The sequence below is a fragment of the Mitosporidium daphniae genome, assembly GCF_000760515.2.
Source record: "Mitosporidium daphniae strain UGP3 chromosome Unknown contig-3, whole genome shotgun sequence".
In the NCBI taxonomy this organism is placed as follows: Eukaryota; Fungi; Microsporidia; genus Mitosporidium; species Mitosporidium daphniae.
Window position 1 is genome coordinate 72,385 of NW_013546400.1, and position 17,712 is coordinate 90,096.

The window sequence follows — 17,712 nt, forward strand, 5'->3', positions numbered from 1 at the left end:
GCAAGGTATATATGTTTATTCTTGGAACATTGATAATTTATTTATTTATTTATTTAATTTTTATCCCATATGCTTCGTCCCAAAAAGCCTCTTTCTTCACCTGGACAGCTACTAACGAAGCAACCCGGCCTAGAAAAGGCTCGATCTTCAGGCGAAAATGATCTCGATAGAAATCTTTCCTTCATTAAGGTTTCCAAGAGAGGTTCTGTTGTCCCTGTTGTCAAAGAAACTTATTTTAGAAAAGCTACTTCATGTGGGGTTTCATCATGCAAAGCATGTGGCACAGATGGCCTTTTATCACACATTCCTCTTTTAATTCCAGATACGAATATCTGCTTGCATGAGTTTGACCTTTTGGCGCATCGATCCGTTTCATCGGTCATCATTCTCCAAACCGTTCTAGATGAGGTTCACAAGCGAAATATTAACGTGTATGAAAATCTACGTGATATCATCCGTAAAGAGCCCAATAGATTTTTTGTTTTTACCAATGAAACTTTCCAAGATACCTTTGTCGAAAGGTTCGATGGCGAATCGTCTAATGATCGGAATGACAGAGCCATTCGAACAGCGGCGGCTTGGTATCAAAGCCATTTGCAAGCCGAAAAAATCTGCTCTTCACAAAGTGATATCGAAGAATCTTGGAGTTCGGATGCATCGCCCAATTTTTCTCCTGACAAGGCTGTTTGTAGGAAATTAATCCCTTCACGCGTGATTCTTGTTACCAACGATGTCGCAAACAGAGAGGCAGCACTTTGCATGGGCATTGATGCCAAATCAGGTATGTGTATTTTGTTTTCTTTTTTAGCCCGCTCTTTTGTTTTACATTTGGCTACCGCCCACACGCCAGAAATCATTTCGGAGCTTCTTGATCTGCTACACGTTTCCGATGATACTCCATCTCCATTTGATTCGGATGTGCTGTTTGATGCATATGTCGATACAGAGGTTCTCTCTCACAACATGAAAAGCAACCAATTCTATCGTGGAATGCTGAATATTTCGCCCTACAACATCAACGAGGTTACGATTTTTCTTAATTTCTAGGGATCCATTGTAACTTGCATTGATGGAGTCTCAAGCTCCATCCTCATTGTTGGAAGTCAAAATTTGAATCGAGCTATTAACGGAGATGTTGTTGCTGTGGAGTTGACGTCAGCGTCGGATGACATTTTCTTCGAGTATGTGACCATGGGCGATGATGATCCGCTTGCTCAAATGGAGGATGCAAGGGCGGCTTTAGGTGCTGTTCGCCGTTCACAGAAACTTTCTGAAAAGCTGAATCTTCGGTATGGACGTATAGTTGGCATTATGAGCCGGCCCAGACGCAGGTATTAAAAAGTTTCTTAGGCGATGTTTAGAATTTGTGGATCCTTTCTTCCGGCATCCACTACTCATGTCACTGCCTCTGATGCTGGAAATACCACGGGATGGTACATTTTCCGTCCAGTAGATCGACGATTTCCTTCGCTATATGTCCAATCTACCCGATCGCTCACATTTCTGCTTCCATATCGCATCCAGGTGGCTGTAGATGGATGGCCGGCTACCTCTCGGTTGCCCAGGGGGCACCTCATTTCAATCATAGGACTCTCTGGTGATGTCGATGTGGAAACCCAAGTAATACTACTGGAAAATGAGGTTCCATTTGCGCCATTTTCAGAAAAGGTGCTTTCATGCCTGCCGGAGGCAACCTGCGGCAACGAAATTCCTGTACAGTGCAATGAAATCGAAAGCGTTAGGCTAGATCTCAGGCACTTGCCCTGTGTCTGCTCAATTGATCCACCAGGGTGTACAGATATTGACGATGCTCTACATGCGACCATTTTAGATTCGGGGAGTATCCAGGTCGGTATCCACATTGCAGATGTCGGGCATTTTGTGCACCAAGGCAGTGCATTGGATATCGAGGCTGCAAACAGAGGCACCACGGTTTATCTTGTAGATAGGCGCATTGACATGCTTCCAGAACTCCTAGGATCAAGTGCCTTATTGGTTGAGATTAATATGTAGATCTTTGTTCCCTGATTGCCGGTGTAGATAGATACGCACTCTCCTGCATCATTGAGATGGACCTTGAGGCTCAGGTTAAAAAGGCCTCTTTCACCAAGTCGCTGATAAAAAGCGCTGCTTCTCTTACGTATTCCCAGGCCCAGGAGATTTTGGACGAAAAATGCGATGAAGATGGGATGTCTTTCCTGAAAAAGCCGGCCTCAACATCGACATGCACACCTACTTTGGCGTGTTCTCCCTCTTTGGTGTTGAAAAATAGCATTCGGCTGCTCAATTTTCTCGCTCAGAGGCTACGATCAAGACGCATGGAGGCCGGTGCGCTAACGCTTGCCTCCTCCGAAATTAGGTTTGAATTTGAAAGTGGCGAGCGCAAAGGAGCGGATCCCCTGGGAATTTCCTCAAAATCAGTCACCCCTGCAAATGAGCTGGTGGAGGAGTTCATGTTGCTCGCTAATGTTGAAGCGGCCAAGCTGATATATTCTGCATTTCCCGATCAAGCGCTTCTTCGAAGACATCCGAGTCCTCCGGACAGCAATTTTGCCTGGCTTCTGTCTGCATTGAAAGCATGCAACTTGCCTCCTTTAGACATTTCGTCGTCAAAGCGGCTCGGCGAGACCCTGGATCTCTGTGATGCTGCTTTACTGGTTCATCTTGGACAGGGTTCAAATGCATGTTTGCCTCCAGAACCGAGCCCTATTTGCTGTTCAAATCAACAGACCAAGCTCCCACCAAAGTCTTCAAATCAACAGGTCAAGCTCCCACCAAAGCTTGATTCTCCCCTTCGGTTGATGGCGACGCGTGCCATGATGCAGGCAGTCTATTTTTCCTCTGGAAGCGCACCATCTCCATCCGAGTTTTGGCATTATGGACTGGCGGCACCAATATATACCCACTTCACGTCTCCAATCCGACGGTATTCCGATGTGATCGTCCATCGCCTTATTAGCTTAGCCCTGTCACTGGAGGATACAAACTCGGGCACAAAGGCGCTTTCACGCGGCGATTTGGAAAAAATATCTACCCTTCTCAATCATCGCCATCGACGGGCACAACTTGCATCCAGGGCAAGCACAGACCTCTTTACATCCCGGTTTTTGGAGCGGCCTGGCGAGACCGATAAGGTCCTTTTGGCAAATGTCGTTCGTGTTGCCCAAAATGGGCTTGTACTCCTGATACAGTCTTTTGGCATCGAGTGCTTCCTAAAATTTGCAATGCCACAGCCCCCTTCAGACGCGCTTCCCATATATGATGCGGAAATGATGGCATGGAAGCAGGCAGCCACCGGGCAGATTTTCGTTCAAATTTTTGATTCCATCAACGTGCGGCTGCATGTTTACAAGTGTCCAAAAAACTGCACCACAAAGCTATTTGTGCAATGGGTTGATGTCCCCGACCCCATGAATATCCTTCTCCCGAAAGAATATCCCTTTTTGTCTGATTCCGCTTCGGGACATGCGAAGAAGCCGAAATTGATCGCATAAGTTTAGCAAATTGATCCGATAAGTTTAGTAAATTGACAAATTTAATTGTTTGTAATAATGGTCGACTCCCTAACTGGTGTCTACGACTGCTTCCTCGTTGTAGGAGAAATATTTTGGAATCAAGAGACCCCGGACGATGGCCATGTTCAGCATGATCAAAACCGAAAAAAAGAATACTTTTGTCCAACGATGCGTCCAGAAAATAATACACACTTTGATAAAGACAACGAAAAACAATCCACCATATTTAACAGCAGTCAACATCCTGATGGAAGCGATCCTATCACAGCCGCACAGCTTCATGGGACTGTTTTCGGCGGCTTTTTTTAATGGATCTCTGATGGATTTCCAAAAACACCGTGAAATCAAGGAAGTAAAAGGCCAAACAAAAATCGTTCCCAGGTTGAGCAATTTTCCCAAAAATGTCAGCTTCATAACAGAAGGTTTAATGCGCGACTTTGAAGTACCCTTTTCTCCATCTTGACTTTTTTGAGAAAATGCACATACCTTATTAGGAATCTCAAATGGATGAATGATATCGTATTGAGAATTTTCAGTAAAAAGGTTCTCGCACGCACTCCGCACTTTTTCCATGATTTGATCAGCTTTAACAGGCGATTCAAAGGGGATTCTAGCTCCAATAACTATATTCACGTTTATCGGATATGCATACGCACACTCATAGTTAAGGAGTATTGGAACTACTGATGCCTTTCTAAACCATTTATCTTGGAAAAACTGTTCGATTATGCTAGCAAATCCAGGTTTAAATTCTTGCAATTGATCGTTATCATGGGAGCCTCCTTCTGGAAAAATTATAATAGAGCCTCCAGACTCTAAAACTTTCTTGCTCTTTTTTTTGAAAGCTTCATTATTGTATTTTTCGATCAGATAATATTTTTCTTTTTTCAGGCTTATTGGGGTTGTCTCATTTGTAGAATTAAAACACTCTTGATTTTGCTTATTTTTAAAGAAATATTTCCTTCCATCGAGATCTAATACTGCCATAAAGCTATCAGCATTTTGAATATTATGAGAGCATATAATATTGTCCTTAGTTACTTCTATCTCAATATCACAAGTTCCTTTGTAACGATGGTCATCAAGTCTCTCGGCAGAAATTGATCCTGTAAGGAAACTACATATTTTCAAAATGATGTTATTTCGAGAGCTTTCTGCTATCACTGGATTCGGATATATTCCTTTTTTATAGAAAAAATCCAACAAAACAATTGCATCCATAAACTGGTTGGAATGAGGAAATACCACATACACTGTCGGAGATGTTTCCTCGCATTTTTCATCCCCAATTATGCTCGAAATAGTTTGGGTTTTATCAATAACAACAATATTCCGAAAATTGAGGAATGCCGTGACAGAAAAAAGACAGAAAATAAACAGTTTCCGGATCCATGTAAAATAGTTTTGAAGGATCATCGAGGCTTAAAAAACACTGCCCGCTAAATGAGCTATGGACTAACATGTGAGGGTCAGGTGATCGCCAATTAATAATATTAAACCCAAAAGAAGATGTACACGTTATTTGATAGCAAAAGCTCTCTTTCAGAGAATTGAACCCCGGTCACCCGCGTGACAGGCAGATATACTAACCACCATACTAACAAAGATGTATTGACATCCGATTTTAAATAATTAATATCTGTAATGTTTGGGTAAGCGAGAATGTAAATTGTTTAACCTGTTAGGGCTAGGTTTTTTGTATGTCAAATTTATTCGATCCATTGAAGCGGAGCAAGTAGCCTTCTTCCGTGAGCACATACAAAGGGAAACGAGCAATTGGCCAATTTTTCAAGCATCATACCCATTTGTCGTAATGATAGTCTATCTCCGAATTTAACAGCACCTAAAATGGTAAGCTTAGACGTCTACCATGGCAAGCAGTGCTCTTCATAGCATTGTACAATGAAGTTGGAATGTGTTGAAATGCATATTGCTCGCTTGAGATATCAGCTATTATTGCGCGGATAAGCTTAAGGATCGATTCATGTGACTGAGCAACAAGAAAGGAGGGGATGGAGGCAAGTGATACCTCGACGTTTGGATATGAATTCTTCAAAACAGACCTGAACCCATAGCCCTCCAAAGATGTCAGCATGCAGCTTAACGAAGCGTGGGTGGCATGATACTGACAACTATAATCCAGCGGCGTTTCAAATGCAGCCTGCTCATTACTAGTTAGTATCTTTTCAAGACGAATTCTTTCATCCACAGCATGCTGGTCAAAAGCTATCAATATCCTTCGAGTCGAGATATTTGCAATTCCCAAAATGACCTGATGAAGGCCATCTTGTCCTACAATTGTGACATCGGAAATCAAAGAGGAGGAAATGAAAACACCGTTGGAGAGAGAAGGGAGGGGCAATATTTGGATATCACGAAGGGTATCATCAATTTCCTCATCAATGCTATCTTTGACGAGCTCTTCTTTGTACGCATCAATAAGATAGCGTTGAATAGACGTCAGCAACTACACTCACAAATAAATGCTTACATCTGGCGGGGCTTTTGATACTTCCAAGAGGTCGCTTTTAGAGACATTTAAGCCGATTTGATCGATAACCAAGAAAAAGTCGTAGCATCTATTTTTTATAGAGTGGGCTGAAGTGATGACGGATGGGACCGGGTATCTCAGCTTTTGCAACAGTTGATTGAGAAGAAAAAGCAATTTAAATGGGGAGCTCAAAGTTGAAGTGAACATCTTTTTTTGGTGCCCTATCAAGTTGGTACAAAACCTTAACTGCATGATCTAATGGGCGAAAAAGAGCTCGTGTTTGCAGAAACAATGCCTTTGAGGGAGAAAAAATTTGGAAATGAAATATCTATGCATGCAAATAGACCAGGATCGATAAGCGGATTTTTCCATAAAAAAGAGAGCCCAGAAAGTCTTAAATAAAACGCCGCATAGAGCGCAAGAAGTGATTCTTCTTTGCAAGAATCTCTCTTAAAAGTGAAGAATGTTGTTGAATCAAGTTGACCATGAATATGGAAACGACATTCGCTAAAAAGAGCAACATATGCAGATAGAATAAATACCAAATCAACAAATAGAGACTGTTTGTTAATGGCAGCGAATCGCTTTCTTGCATATTGGCACTCAAATATCCTATCAATTGTGACAATAGATAGGGGCAGACGGTTGATCCATTCAATGAGCTTTGTCTGACCTGCGTTTGGCCATCCCACACACTTCAACACAGAGTTTTTCTAAAAACAGCTAGAGGGACCAATGCAATACATGGAAAGTGCTTTTGTCCCAGACGCACCCATCGACTGTTGCCAACAAATTGATGCGGCAAGCAAACGAAACAAGCGTGTCTACAAACAATAAAGCCCAATTATAGGAGACCATTAAGCGTAATATCTTTGCTATCAACAAGAAATTGGAATTCCTCTTTTTGAAGATCGAAATGGAGAGAGAGAGACGTAGACCCCACATTGATGCCTATAAATCAGCGGAAAATCCCAACAATGCTGCAGTATAAATGAAACAATGGCTTGAACGGATGGAAATTTGCACAAAGCCTGGAGGGACAAGGAAGAAAACAGGTCAAGACGCTGCATTGCCATCATTTTGTGCGTCAATGCATCCAATATTCAACGCTTGCATTGTGAAAATGCCAATTTTTTATTTTTAAAAATGTTCGCATGGACACATGTAAAGAGGCTCTCCGTTCGTCTGTCAAGGGAGGTTCGCCATTTCTCATCGCCATATGCAGCATCGGGGCAAAGATTGCCAGAATATTTTACAGAGGAAATCATTGCGCCTCATCTTAGCTATGATTTTCTGATCAGCAAGGTGCGTTCAGACTTTGTCTCCCAGATGCGCGTCATCAAAGTCCGCCTGTTGAAATGCCAGACGGGCATCGAAAAACGTCGCCAATATAGCGTGGCTCTGGCTGTTGGAAACGGAAAAGGCGGTCTTGGCTATGCTCTTGGGAAGGACAGATCTCCGGTCGATGCTATGCAAAAGGCCACTAAGGCCGCAGAACGGGCCATGACCCACTACGAAATGTATGCAGATCGGACCTTATTCCACGAAGATACCATCAAGTATAGAGACACCACGATCATTGTCCGGCCAATGCCTCCCGACTCTGGTGTAAGAGCACATTGGGCCATTCAAGAGCTCTGCCGATGCCTGGGCTTGAAAGACCTTTCTGCAAAGGTGTATGGATCAAGAACGGCCATCAATGTGGCAAATGGCTTTCTGCTTGCACTTTCGCGGCAAAAGACGCCGGAAATGATAGCGCGCGACTCGGGAATGAAGGTTGAAAACGTGCTCAAAATATTCAACTCCGGAGCAAAGTTTGTCGAGTGCTCCAAACTTCTGTCGCGTCGCCATATTGATGGAGCAAGGACGATTAGAAACCAGGTCCCTATTGAACAGCTGGATACCTCTTCGTAATTTTATTTAATGAAACTTTAAATAAAATTTTTAATAGACAAGCCATCACCAGGTTGAGTTTAAAAGCCCGATTGTCAATTAGTTGCCGATTGGTCAACAAGCCCGAGTGTTTTTTCCTATACGACCGAGCCAAATATTGATAAACATTTAATGAAAAACAAAATATTATGTAACTATCTAATTGGAAGTTAGTTGCTATCCTTGTTCAAAGACGACCACTCCGCCCAAGTCTTATATGGCCCGTGTGAAAAGCTCAAATAATCATGTTCTTCCCAATCCTGGGTCTGGCTCTGGTCCTTCTCTTCGAGTTTGCCAATTCGAATAATCTGCAAGGTAGAAAGCTTGAAGAACTCTTTTTCAAAATTTTGCAACAACAGCCAAGAATCCCATATATTCCCGAAAGGGTGGGCTACATACCTTCTGTAGATACACAAGGATATTATGGACAAGGACCGTTTCAGAAAACAAACGATCATATTTACAAATGTGTCAACCCGGGCAGTGTTGCACTCACTTTTGACGACGGTCCCTCTTCATTTACAGAAGCCTATTTAGATCTTTTGAAAACTCGAAATGTAAAGGGAACTTTCTTTGTCATTGGGATTAACATCAGATCCTCATACGAAAGCCATCTGTTAAAAAGGATGATCTCAGAAGGCCATACTGTGGGATCACATTCCTGGTCTCACCCTTCGCTTCCAAGCCTCTCAAAAGGAGAGATTCTCAAAGAAATCGTCAGGACAGAGAAGGCGATATACTCGAGTATTGGAAAAGTCCCGGCACTCTTCCGGCCGCCATATGGTGAGTATGACGAAAGGGTCAACCACATTTTAAAAAAAAGGGGCTACAAGTCGATCCTGTGGAATCTCGACACAAAAGATTGGTCGGTTAGGTTCTATGACCCATCTTTGATTTTGAGCGAATATAAGAATGTATTAAGCCAAGCAGATCCACACTCTACATCATGGATTGCTCTCCAACATGACTCCTATGATGCTTCCTTGAGATATTTGCGAAGAATCATTAGAAACATCAGGAAAAATGGATTTAGAGTTGTCGATATGGCCGAATGCCTCGGAGTAGATCCATCTTCCTTATATCATGACTACTGGGATAACTACCCAAATTCTGAAATGTATTTCAATAACAAAGATGTGGAAATGCAGAGCTTTGATCAAAAAAAAATCAATCGAGATCCTCATTTCAACATTGGATATCCTCATTTGGACACTGGATATTCTCCTCAGCTACAAGCAAACAGAAAAAAACGCAGTATAGGCAATTCTTCCAAGAAAATCTCCAGCCAGTTAGACAGCCTCTCGAAGCATTCTATTCACAGCAAGGAACAAGACACCGATCCAGAATCAAAGTCAAAGAAAGTAAACCATATTGGTTTGGAACACAAAAATATGGGGTTCGAACCGATTAATGGGAATTATTCGACTCAAATAAAAAAGGAAGTAGTCACGCTGAATTCGTTCTCAAGAAAGTGACGACGGCATCAGACAGCATTCGATTCTGAGTTTCCTTCCAAAAGTTACACTTGATGCTTTCAAAATAGCTTGGCAAATAAATTTTTTACGAATTTTTGGAAATACCACATCCCGATCGTCCCTAATCCGTGGGATTTTAAAAGATGTCAATTTCCTGGGAGAACGCTTGGGCCACCATTCTTAGCTACAGAGCAGATCACCCTGCGCCCGTCGACCAGATGGGCTGCAATTCGTGTGCTTTATCAACGGACTCGCCCAACGTAGATGCTTTGGCAATTTAGAATTTAGGCAAGGCGGTTTTCCATTCTAGTTGCGTTGCTTTTTTCTTCGCAAACCAAAGACCCACTTACCTATTCAGTTGTTGGGCGGCTGAGGGCTTTTCTTCAGCCTGAAGATTTTTCCCCAATCTCCATTCTGGCTAGCTTTGATATCAATGACGAGCATTCTACTCAATCCCTGGAGAGCCTTTTAAAACCCATTTCGTTTTTTAAGACAAAGGCCAGGTATGTCTTTTTCACTTTTTTAAGAAATCTTCTCAAAATATCGGCCATTTTGGTGGACAAATATAATGCCGATGTTCCTGACTGCCTCGATGATGTATGCTCGAATTCCTGACTCTCTAGTTACTAGATCTACCAGGAATCGGAATGAAAATGGTACGTAAATTATGAGCATATACCAAAACATAGGCATTATTGTGCCTGCAGCACGCCTGGGGAAAGTTTGAACATTGTACCTTGCTGTTTGTAGGACGCTTGGCATATCTGTAGATACCCACATCCATCGGATTTCGAACCGGTTGAAATGGGTCTCCACAAAATCGCCCGAAGAGACGCGAAAGGTAAAAACGGGCGTTTAAACTTGCCTGCCTTAAAGAAATTAGAAGACCTCATTCCACATGAAACATGGCCAAAAGTCAACGCCACACTGGTAGGCTTTGGCCAGACCGTATGCTCGGCCATCAAGCCAAAGTGCACTGAGTGCCCTATAAGCTCGCTATGCCCCTACTACTTTGAAAGACTATTTTAATAAATTTTTAAATTATTGTGAGATGAAACCAGTAGGAACGTGTTCAATCCATGCCTTACGGCGCATTCATCAATGACCAAGAACTAGTTCAAGATCTGCTTCACGCTCAGGAAAGAACACCGTGCTTCGTCATCCTGGTTTGGTATGCGCCTTGTTTGAAGAACGAAGACGGGACATATACTATACAAATGATCCTGTAAAGTACAGTCGTAATCTTCAAAAAAAAGAATGAAATTTATATGTTAAGCAGAAAATTTTCACTTGTGGGATGCATTTATTTCATTAAATTCAACACTGCCTTGATGGCACAAATTGAAGTTTCAGTCTTCTAAATTTTTGGCGTGACAGCTAAACCACTGCCTCTCGCTTTGATTGGCTGGAGAATGTCTGCTCTGAAGACGAAACATGAGGCAGCAACAATAAGCTATCGGCAGGATTGGTTGCTGGGATCGTATACGAGGTCAGACCAAAGAGCTGGCCAGCATACTTGGCATCGTCTATTTTGTCGTCAAAAAAGATCCTTCTCATTTGGAAAAAGGTAGTCGCTGTTAATAAAGAGTCACTTCCGGCCTGGTGCTGCGGCCCTATTCTCATGACGCCCAGGGAGTCGGCGACATCTTGGAGACCGCCTTTTAGGTTTTTACAACTCTTCATCAAGTGTTTTACATCGTAAATGATAGGGAAGAACGTTTTCAAAAGCGTGAAAAATTGTGCTTCCGTATGAGGCAGTGGGGTACAAATCAGAATCTTCAATAAATATCCGAAATCATAGCCAGAGTGGAAGGAGATCCAGCGCACATTGTCGCTCATAATGACGCCAGAAGATGTTAAAAGGGCGCCAAAATCTTCGATGCTGATCCCGCTTATTTCGTGCTTCTGAAAATCGATGCCAGACTTTGTGAGGAGCTCAATTGACTCTTGGGAGTACATGTCTTCCGTCAGATTGAATTTAAAGTGAAACTGCCATGTGCATGGCCCGTTTGTGGGGTATCTCCCATTTTCGTCAGTAAATGTGAGCCCAAGCTGGATAAGATTGAGAATGTCGACGTTGCATTTGAGAGTCTGATAGGAGATATCTGCAACACATTTTGTTGGATAAAGAGGACGGGCGACGATCCCAGGGAATTCAGTATCCTAAAAAAATAGCTTGCACTCTTACCATGGAGATGTAGTTGTAAATTCCGACGGTGTTCCGAATGGCCTCCATTTCCCACTCCAAGTTGTCGCTCCAGACATTCCGGATCAAAAGCGAGGGGTCGACCATCAAGTCAAAATCGAGTAATTTAAAATTTAATTTAATTATTTTGCCGATGTTTCCCTAGTTCTGAGGGCCATACTGGCCATCAAGGCGCCTACGCCACTCAAAAAGCAGCTGAAGGGCGGAACGGGCACTAATTGCATCGAGGTCACACTTTTGAAGCTCACAAAGAATGTTCCGTTCTGCCAAGCCTTTTTTTTGTGCAAGACCTTCTTTTTCTACCAAATCTTCTGTTTGCTTGTGTTCTGGTATGTCTGACTCGATGTTCCTTAAAATTGATTCCGGAATACCCGCAAGCCGAGCAACCTGCACGCTATTAGAAGTTGAGGCAAGGCCAGGCACGATATGATGTAGAAAAATGACGCTTTTTGTAAACTCGTTTGTAATTGCACTCGTTTTCCAAAATACAATTGGTGAAGATGTACTACCAGCAGCTGAATTTCGACGGTGCAATGTCGATTTGTGGCCTAATGGGGAGCTGTTTGGGCCAAGCGCTTTCCTCGAACCATCTGGTGTCATCTCATGATCTGCCATGATCCCGCTATTTACCATACCGTTATTTTGATCGACAAAATCAATTTGAGCCTCACCACTCTCCTTTCCATGTGCCTTTGGAGGAAAGAAAGGGCCGCTGATGCCATCGACAAGCTCAGCATAAAAATGCGTAGCAAATAGCACCCGACTGCGATTCATATCAATCAGATACTGCGCTACGGCTCTTGCAATAGCCTTACCTTCGGATGGGCTTGTTCCTCGCCCAATCTCATCCACAATCACCAACGAACGCTTGGTGGCGTGTTTCAGAATGGCAGCAGTCTCCTTCATTTCTAGCATGAAAGTGGACTCATTTGTCGTTAAACTGTCAGAAGAGCCGATTCTGGTAAAAATTGCATCGGTAATTCCAATTCGGGCAGAGTCTGCTGGGACGAAAAACCCACATTGTGCCATTAAAACGATCAGCGCTGTTTGGCGCAAAAAGGTGCTCTTGCCGCCCATATTTGGCCTAAAGGGTTAGAGGGGAATGATACCCGGTTATCAGTGCAAACCGAGCCCCTTTTGTACTGGTTAGATTGTCCTTTTCTTCTTGAGCAAGTATGCAATCATTCTTAACAAATTGGATCCCGGTGTGCGTGAGTCCAAGTTCAACAACGGGATGGCGACCGCCAAATATTGAAAGCCCAGTCCTAGAAAAAGGTGATAGACCGTGCGTACCCTTCGTTAATGTCGGGTCGTACATATCCTCGAATGGTTGCCACACGTGCCATGGTGGTGAGAAGATCTAGTATCGCGAAGGCCTTGGCCAGGGCCCGTATTGCAGGCGCATGCGTTATCATCTAACGATGAGCCCATGGTAATTGGCTTCACCTGCTCGCAGATCTTTTTATAAATATCCATTTCCAACTTAAGAGACTCTTCTTGATGTGTTTCCGAAAAGGAACACAAAGCATTAAGTTCTGCAGTCTGGTATCGAAAGTACTGTGCTGTTTTAGTTTCCTGAACAAAGATGGGTTCAGTAAGCGGACCATCCCGCAGCGGGACTTCGACAAGCATGTAGTTGTTTCGATACTCGATGATCTTTAGCGCAGAAACACCTACATACCGTTGATATACCGTGAAAGATGTCCAGAAATAATCGATAAAAGCAACATTAGCAAAGTTAACACGAATGGAATGCATTTTTACCTGTAAGTGTCCGATAGTGCGCCTCCAGTGTGCCGATCTCTTTTTTTAATTGGCCTTTCTTCTCCCGAATGGCCGCCAATGCCGGTCCAAATTTGGCAATTGGGTATCTAGGAAATTAGCACCACTGATCGGTACGATATGGAAATAAAGTTCCCCTCGGAAAGACGATGTGGCGGGTCATCCACTATAATTTCTCCCAGAAATGCGCACAGGTTGGTATTAACTCCGGCTGAAAGCCCATCCATTGCCTTTGCGAGAATTTCAATTCCAGTTGCAGAGAGAATAGCGCAGCAATCCAGCACCTCTTTGGCACAGATAAGAGACTTTCGAATGCTGGAGAGATGCCGCAAAGATCCATATGCATCTCGTCGCAGTATGATGGTATTGAGGTGCCGTTCGAGGTCTGTCAGCTCTTTAAGATAGCCACGAATATTATCTACAAGCTGGAGATCTTTAAAAAAAAACTCCACACCATCTAGGCGATCGCGTATTGTCGAAACATCCGTGAGAGGTGCCTGCAGCCATTGCGAAAGTAAACGGGCGCCCATTGGTGTTTGGGCCATGTTGAGAGTTCCAAAGAGGGAGCCTTTCTCAGTGCCTGTGCGAGAGCCTGTAAGAATCTCTAATGCACGAAATGCCTGTGAGTCAATGGTGAGTGGCGGCGACCGCGACTGGAAATGCTTTGCCGCCATGGAGTTGAAGAGCGTTGTGGCGCTCTCGACCTGTGTCTCCTGAACATACTCCACTAGGCTTGTCAGGGCCAGCTCCTCTTCTCTTGTTGCAGGGGAAAATCGTTTGACGATGAGTCTCGCGTTTGGAGAGAGATTTAATAAACGCAAAGTGATACAAATAGGATTTCCACCTTTGCAGCGGCTAACACGCTCTGCAATTTCCGTAATAATGGCAGAGTATTGTTGAGAGACGAGGATTTCTGTTGGTGATAGCTTTACCAAGTACTGCTCGATGCTTTCTAACGTTGTGGATGCAAATGAGATATCTCCGGTTGAAATGTCGATCCATGCAAGACCCATACGTCCTGCCACAGGAAATGAAGATTCATCCAAGGGAGATGGAGTCATAGAGGTGTCAGACCTCAATTCGCCACTGATGGCAAGTAAAAAATTGTTATTAGAAGCTGACAGTACAGAGTCTTCAGAAAGCGTACCGGGCGTGATGATGCGAGATATTTTTCTTTCAAAATTCCGTCCGCTAGAGGGATCTGTAGACGGGAATTGATCGCAGATCACCAGTTTGTATGTGTTTTCGGTGACCAACTTACGCATATGCGAACCGGCTTGGAAAGAGGCTACGGGAATTCCGGTAAAGTAGAGTACTGGTAAAGACGGCTTGCTGCGCCCACTATCATCTGCGGCTTGGCAACCGCTTTTGGGGAATCTAAAAGCGAATCATTATGATGGTGAATACCGTTGAAACAGGTTTCGCCCAAAATATGACGGGATCTTTTTTGTGGTAAGGCCAAGTCCCAATACCCGAGATGCGACCAACGCATCTGGGCCATAAAACTCGTAAAACTCGCCAATCTGATACAGCAGCAAATATGAGCTACATGATGATAGCAAGAAATCATACTCTGAGAGCGGATATTTCTCCTTGAGCTCAAAATAGTGGTATATGACCCCGGATTGCGCGCCCTCTGCATTTGAGGCAGTCTTTGCGGGCTCCTCTGATCCATGAATACCTTTTGTTATGGACTCATTGCAATCCTCTCCCTCTGGCTCCAAGGTTCGAGAGGCTATCCTTGCATAATATGCTGAAAATGCTCGAGTTAAAATTCGGAAAGACGATAGAGGGCAAAGCGCCCGATGTAGGTGATGCCCTAACCATCCTCTTTTGAGCGCAAAAAGGGCAATCATGTGGAATTGAACTCGAAAATTTTGATGCCCTTTTTACATTAATTGCAACAAAGGACATTACTTTAGCAAGTTTTTATCGAAATACAGACACCTTTCTGGTGGCTGGGATTCAATATGCAATGCATAGCGATCCGATTGCTTTCTATTTATTTATTTATTTTTCGCCGCCAAAAATCAGCCGCCCAAGTGCCGCACGGAGAATCACTAAGCGTGTGGCGTAGGGCTCCTTAGCCGCCATTTTCTTCAGCGGTAGCACGGTAAAGCCACCAGAAGGTAATGCAGACCCGCCGTCGAGAATTCCAATCAACAATCCCTCGTTCATAAGCAACAGGGAGAGCTTATCTTGAAAGACGACCTGAATATTCCGTGTGCTGAGCCGAAAAAGCAAAATCCCATCAACAGCAGCGTATTTTACTAAAAACTCCATTTGCCCAGAGCCCGCAGAAGATGGAGTACTCCCTTGCTTGCGAAGAGCAACATTCTCAAACGTGCTTTGAAAGTACCTAAGCACTGTCATTTTCTTTGACAGTTCGCCTGGAAAATCAGGTACTGTGAATTCGAGCTTAACAAACTGTTTTTTTGGTGAGGTATTCTCTTGGTAGAGATACTCAAAACGACTATAAGTGAGAGGTAAGCAGTGGTTACCCAGATTTAGGATCTAGGATCATCATGGTGGCATCGTTAAAATATGCCCCCACATTGCCATCAGAACAGATATAGCCGAGTCCATATTTTGAAGAGTAGTCAAAAAAATCGACAATGAAAAACTCATTCCCCTGCTGCGCTATTGATAATCATCATTATGATTGAAAAGCTTACATGGCGCAGTATGTTCCAGGGCCTCCAGGCTCTCCGCTGTCGAGATTACTCTACAAATATTGTGGTAAATAGACTCGATCAGTCCGAGTCTCCTCTCAACGACAGGTAAAACTCCGCCGAGGACAAGGCCCTTTTCAGTATTGCCCGGGTGTCCCTTCTCTGCACCTATGGGATTGAATGTAGCTTTAGGACTAGGAGTAGTATGTTCTAGCATGTGGATGTTAGTATGGGCAGGAATATTTTCTTTGGATCCCTCTTTGAAGGTGCGCATCGGCCTTGGCGAAGTTTCTGTGGCCAAAGTATTCTGTAATTGTGTTTCAATGCTTTGCAGAATGAACATCCGAGATGAGGCCAGATCGTCATAAGAGGGATCCTTGATGATGACTTGGTTGAAAAACGAATGTTGAATCAACTCTTTGACTTTCGGCCGCTTATCTATCGGTAAAAAGCGGTGGATATCACCTGGATCTGTAGTCAGCATCAGTGAAATCAATGAGCATGCTGCAGTCGAGACACCCGTATTTTGGGGAAACGTATACGCATTCTCCTTGATATTTCTGCACAATAAATTGGATTGTTTCCCACCTGTAGATACTTTTCACCTCTTCCGACTGGAAAGGAGGCCGTCCAAAGAGCAGTGTATACCTATACGATGATTGGGACATTCATACATGATCACCCCCAGTGCCCAAACATCAACCTCCACGCTATGGCCTCGCACCTTATCGAAGAGTATTTCTGGAGCAATGTAGTTTGGCGTACCACAAATGGTCCTATCATAAGCGCTGCTTAGGAAAACTTTTTGCGGTCTGTGAGCTGGTCGAGCGTGGTAGCAAGACCAAAGTCTCCAACTTTGATTTCGTTTTCAAGGTTGAGGAACAAATTTCCCAGCTTCAGATCTCTATGGATAATCCGACGCGAATGGAGATAATCCAAAGCTGCAAGTATCATCCAAACGTACTGTTGCACCTCGTTTTCAGAGAGGGTCTTGCGGATCCGCAACAAATCAACCATTGTCTATAAACGTCAGTAAATGGCCCATTGACATACCTATTGTGGGATTAGCATGTGGGTTGATACCTACACTCAGAACGGTTAGGGGTTTACCTTATTTTCGCATAATTCCATCAGCAGGTAGATGTAGCGCTCATCGTGAAAAACTCTATAAAGCTTGACAATGTGTCGATGGTCGAGTAATTGGTGAATTTCAATCTCATTGAGCAGCTGAAATTACGACGCAGTTTGTACCTATTTGTAAGAACAGCCAATCGTGCCTTGCTTTGCGCTTTGAGCTTGACCACAGAATCCAGGAAAATGGCCTTCAATGCTAGTCGCTTTCCGGAAAGCTCGTCGATGACCTCGAAACACTTTGCAAATCCGCCCTTTATGATGATTGTGATTGGATGCACATACCTCTCCCAATTTCTTGCCAAGCTTAAAGGTAAAGCCGTGGTGGACAATTACATGAGGCGGGTCAGGAAAGTTCCGATCTGCCTTCATAATTAATTTGTACAAATTTTCAATTTACGCACTTGCAGCTTGGACCCAATGGGGATGGCTGTAATTTAGCGCGGTAAGTGGCTGAAAATGCATGTATATGCAATGCTGGCATGCAAAAACTTAAATCAACCAATAC

The 17,712-nt window shown here is 43.6% G+C and overlaps 10 protein-coding genes across 10 annotated transcripts; 4 read left to right on the forward strand and 6 right to left on the reverse strand.

Annotated features, from left to right (window-relative positions):
* Positions 1–69: 69 nt before the first annotated feature.
* Positions 70–3,494, forward strand: DI09_3p470 (uncharacterized protein; the record flags this gene model as incomplete). Its single annotated transcript, XM_013382258.1, has 5 exons — positions 70–781; positions 809–1,023; positions 1,048–1,331; positions 1,362–1,984; positions 2,014–3,494. The coding sequence occupies 5 exons, from the start codon at positions 70–72 to the stop codon at positions 3,492–3,494; spliced, it is 3,315 nt and encodes a 1,104-aa protein (XP_013237712.1).
* Positions 3,495–3,563: 69 nt separating this feature from the next.
* On the reverse strand, positions 3,564–4,931 carry DI09_3p480 (uncharacterized protein; the record flags this gene model as incomplete). Its single annotated transcript, XM_013382259.1, has 1 exon — positions 3,564–4,931. One exon carries the CDS (start codon positions 4,929–4,931, stop codon positions 3,564–3,566), a length of 1,368 nt encoding a protein of 455 aa, XP_013237713.1.
* Positions 4,932–5,224: 293 nt separating this feature from the next.
* DI09_3p490 (putative DNA mismatch repair protein) lies at positions 5,225–6,213 on the reverse strand (the record flags this gene model as incomplete). The annotated part of the gene is made up of 3 exons (XM_013382260.1): positions 5,225–5,358; positions 5,385–5,982; positions 6,007–6,213. 3 exons carry the CDS (start codon positions 6,211–6,213, stop codon positions 5,225–5,227), a joined length of 939 nt encoding a protein of 312 aa, XP_013237714.1.
* Positions 6,214–7,152: 939 nt separating this feature from the next.
* Positions 7,153–7,920, forward strand: DI09_3p500 (uncharacterized protein; the record flags this gene model as incomplete). Its single annotated transcript, XM_013382261.1, has 1 exon — positions 7,153–7,920. The coding sequence occupies one exon, from the start codon at positions 7,153–7,155 to the stop codon at positions 7,918–7,920; it is 768 nt and encodes a 255-aa protein (XP_013237715.1).
* Positions 7,921–8,183: 263 nt separating this feature from the next.
* DI09_3p510 (uncharacterized protein) lies at positions 8,184–9,413 on the forward strand (the record flags this gene model as incomplete). Its single annotated transcript, XM_013382262.1, has 1 exon — positions 8,184–9,413. The coding sequence occupies one exon, from the start codon at positions 8,184–8,186 to the stop codon at positions 9,411–9,413; it is 1,230 nt and encodes a 409-aa protein (XP_013237716.1).
* A 143-nt stretch (positions 9,414–9,556) lies between these two features.
* DI09_3p520 (uncharacterized protein) lies at positions 9,557–10,674 on the forward strand (the record flags this gene model as incomplete). The annotated part of the gene is made up of 4 exons (XM_013382263.1): positions 9,557–9,673; positions 9,801–10,010; positions 10,164–10,393; positions 10,530–10,674. 4 exons carry the CDS (start codon positions 9,557–9,559, stop codon positions 10,672–10,674), a joined length of 702 nt encoding a protein of 233 aa, XP_013237717.1.
* A 116-nt stretch (positions 10,675–10,790) lies between these two features.
* DI09_3p530 (subunit 7 of CCR4-NOT transcription complex) lies at positions 10,791–11,706 on the reverse strand (the record flags this gene model as incomplete). Its single annotated transcript, XM_013382264.1, has 2 exons — positions 10,791–11,576; positions 11,602–11,706. The coding sequence occupies 2 exons, from the start codon at positions 11,704–11,706 to the stop codon at positions 10,791–10,793; spliced, it is 891 nt and encodes a 296-aa protein (XP_013237718.1).
* Positions 11,707–11,760: 54 nt separating this feature from the next.
* On the reverse strand, positions 11,761–15,257 carry DI09_3p540 (DNA mismatch repair protein MutS; the record flags this gene model as incomplete). Its single annotated transcript, XM_013382265.1, is given in 6 exon segments — positions 11,761–12,703; positions 12,729–12,884; positions 12,904–13,034; positions 13,066–13,422; positions 13,509–14,778; positions 14,809–15,257. 6 exon segments carry the CDS (start codon positions 15,255–15,257, stop codon positions 11,761–11,763), a joined length of 3,306 nt encoding a protein of 1,101 aa, XP_013237719.1.
* Positions 15,258–15,411: 154 nt separating this feature from the next.
* DI09_3p550 (Plk/Plk1 protein kinase) lies at positions 15,412–17,090 on the reverse strand (the record flags this gene model as incomplete). Its single annotated transcript, XM_013382266.1, has 5 exons — positions 15,412–15,874; positions 15,903–16,041; positions 16,131–16,633; positions 16,679–16,849; positions 16,876–17,090. 5 exons carry the CDS (start codon positions 17,088–17,090, stop codon positions 15,412–15,414), a joined length of 1,491 nt encoding a protein of 496 aa, XP_013237720.1.
* A 113-nt stretch (positions 17,091–17,203) lies between these two features.
* DI09_3p560 (Polo-like kinase) lies at positions 17,204–17,688 on the reverse strand (the record flags this gene model as incomplete). Its single annotated transcript, XM_013382267.1, has 3 exons — positions 17,204–17,458; positions 17,490–17,570; positions 17,605–17,688. The coding sequence occupies 3 exons, from the start codon at positions 17,686–17,688 to the stop codon at positions 17,204–17,206; spliced, it is 420 nt and encodes a 139-aa protein (XP_013237721.1).
* Between the last annotated feature and the right edge of the window lie 24 nt (positions 17,689–17,712).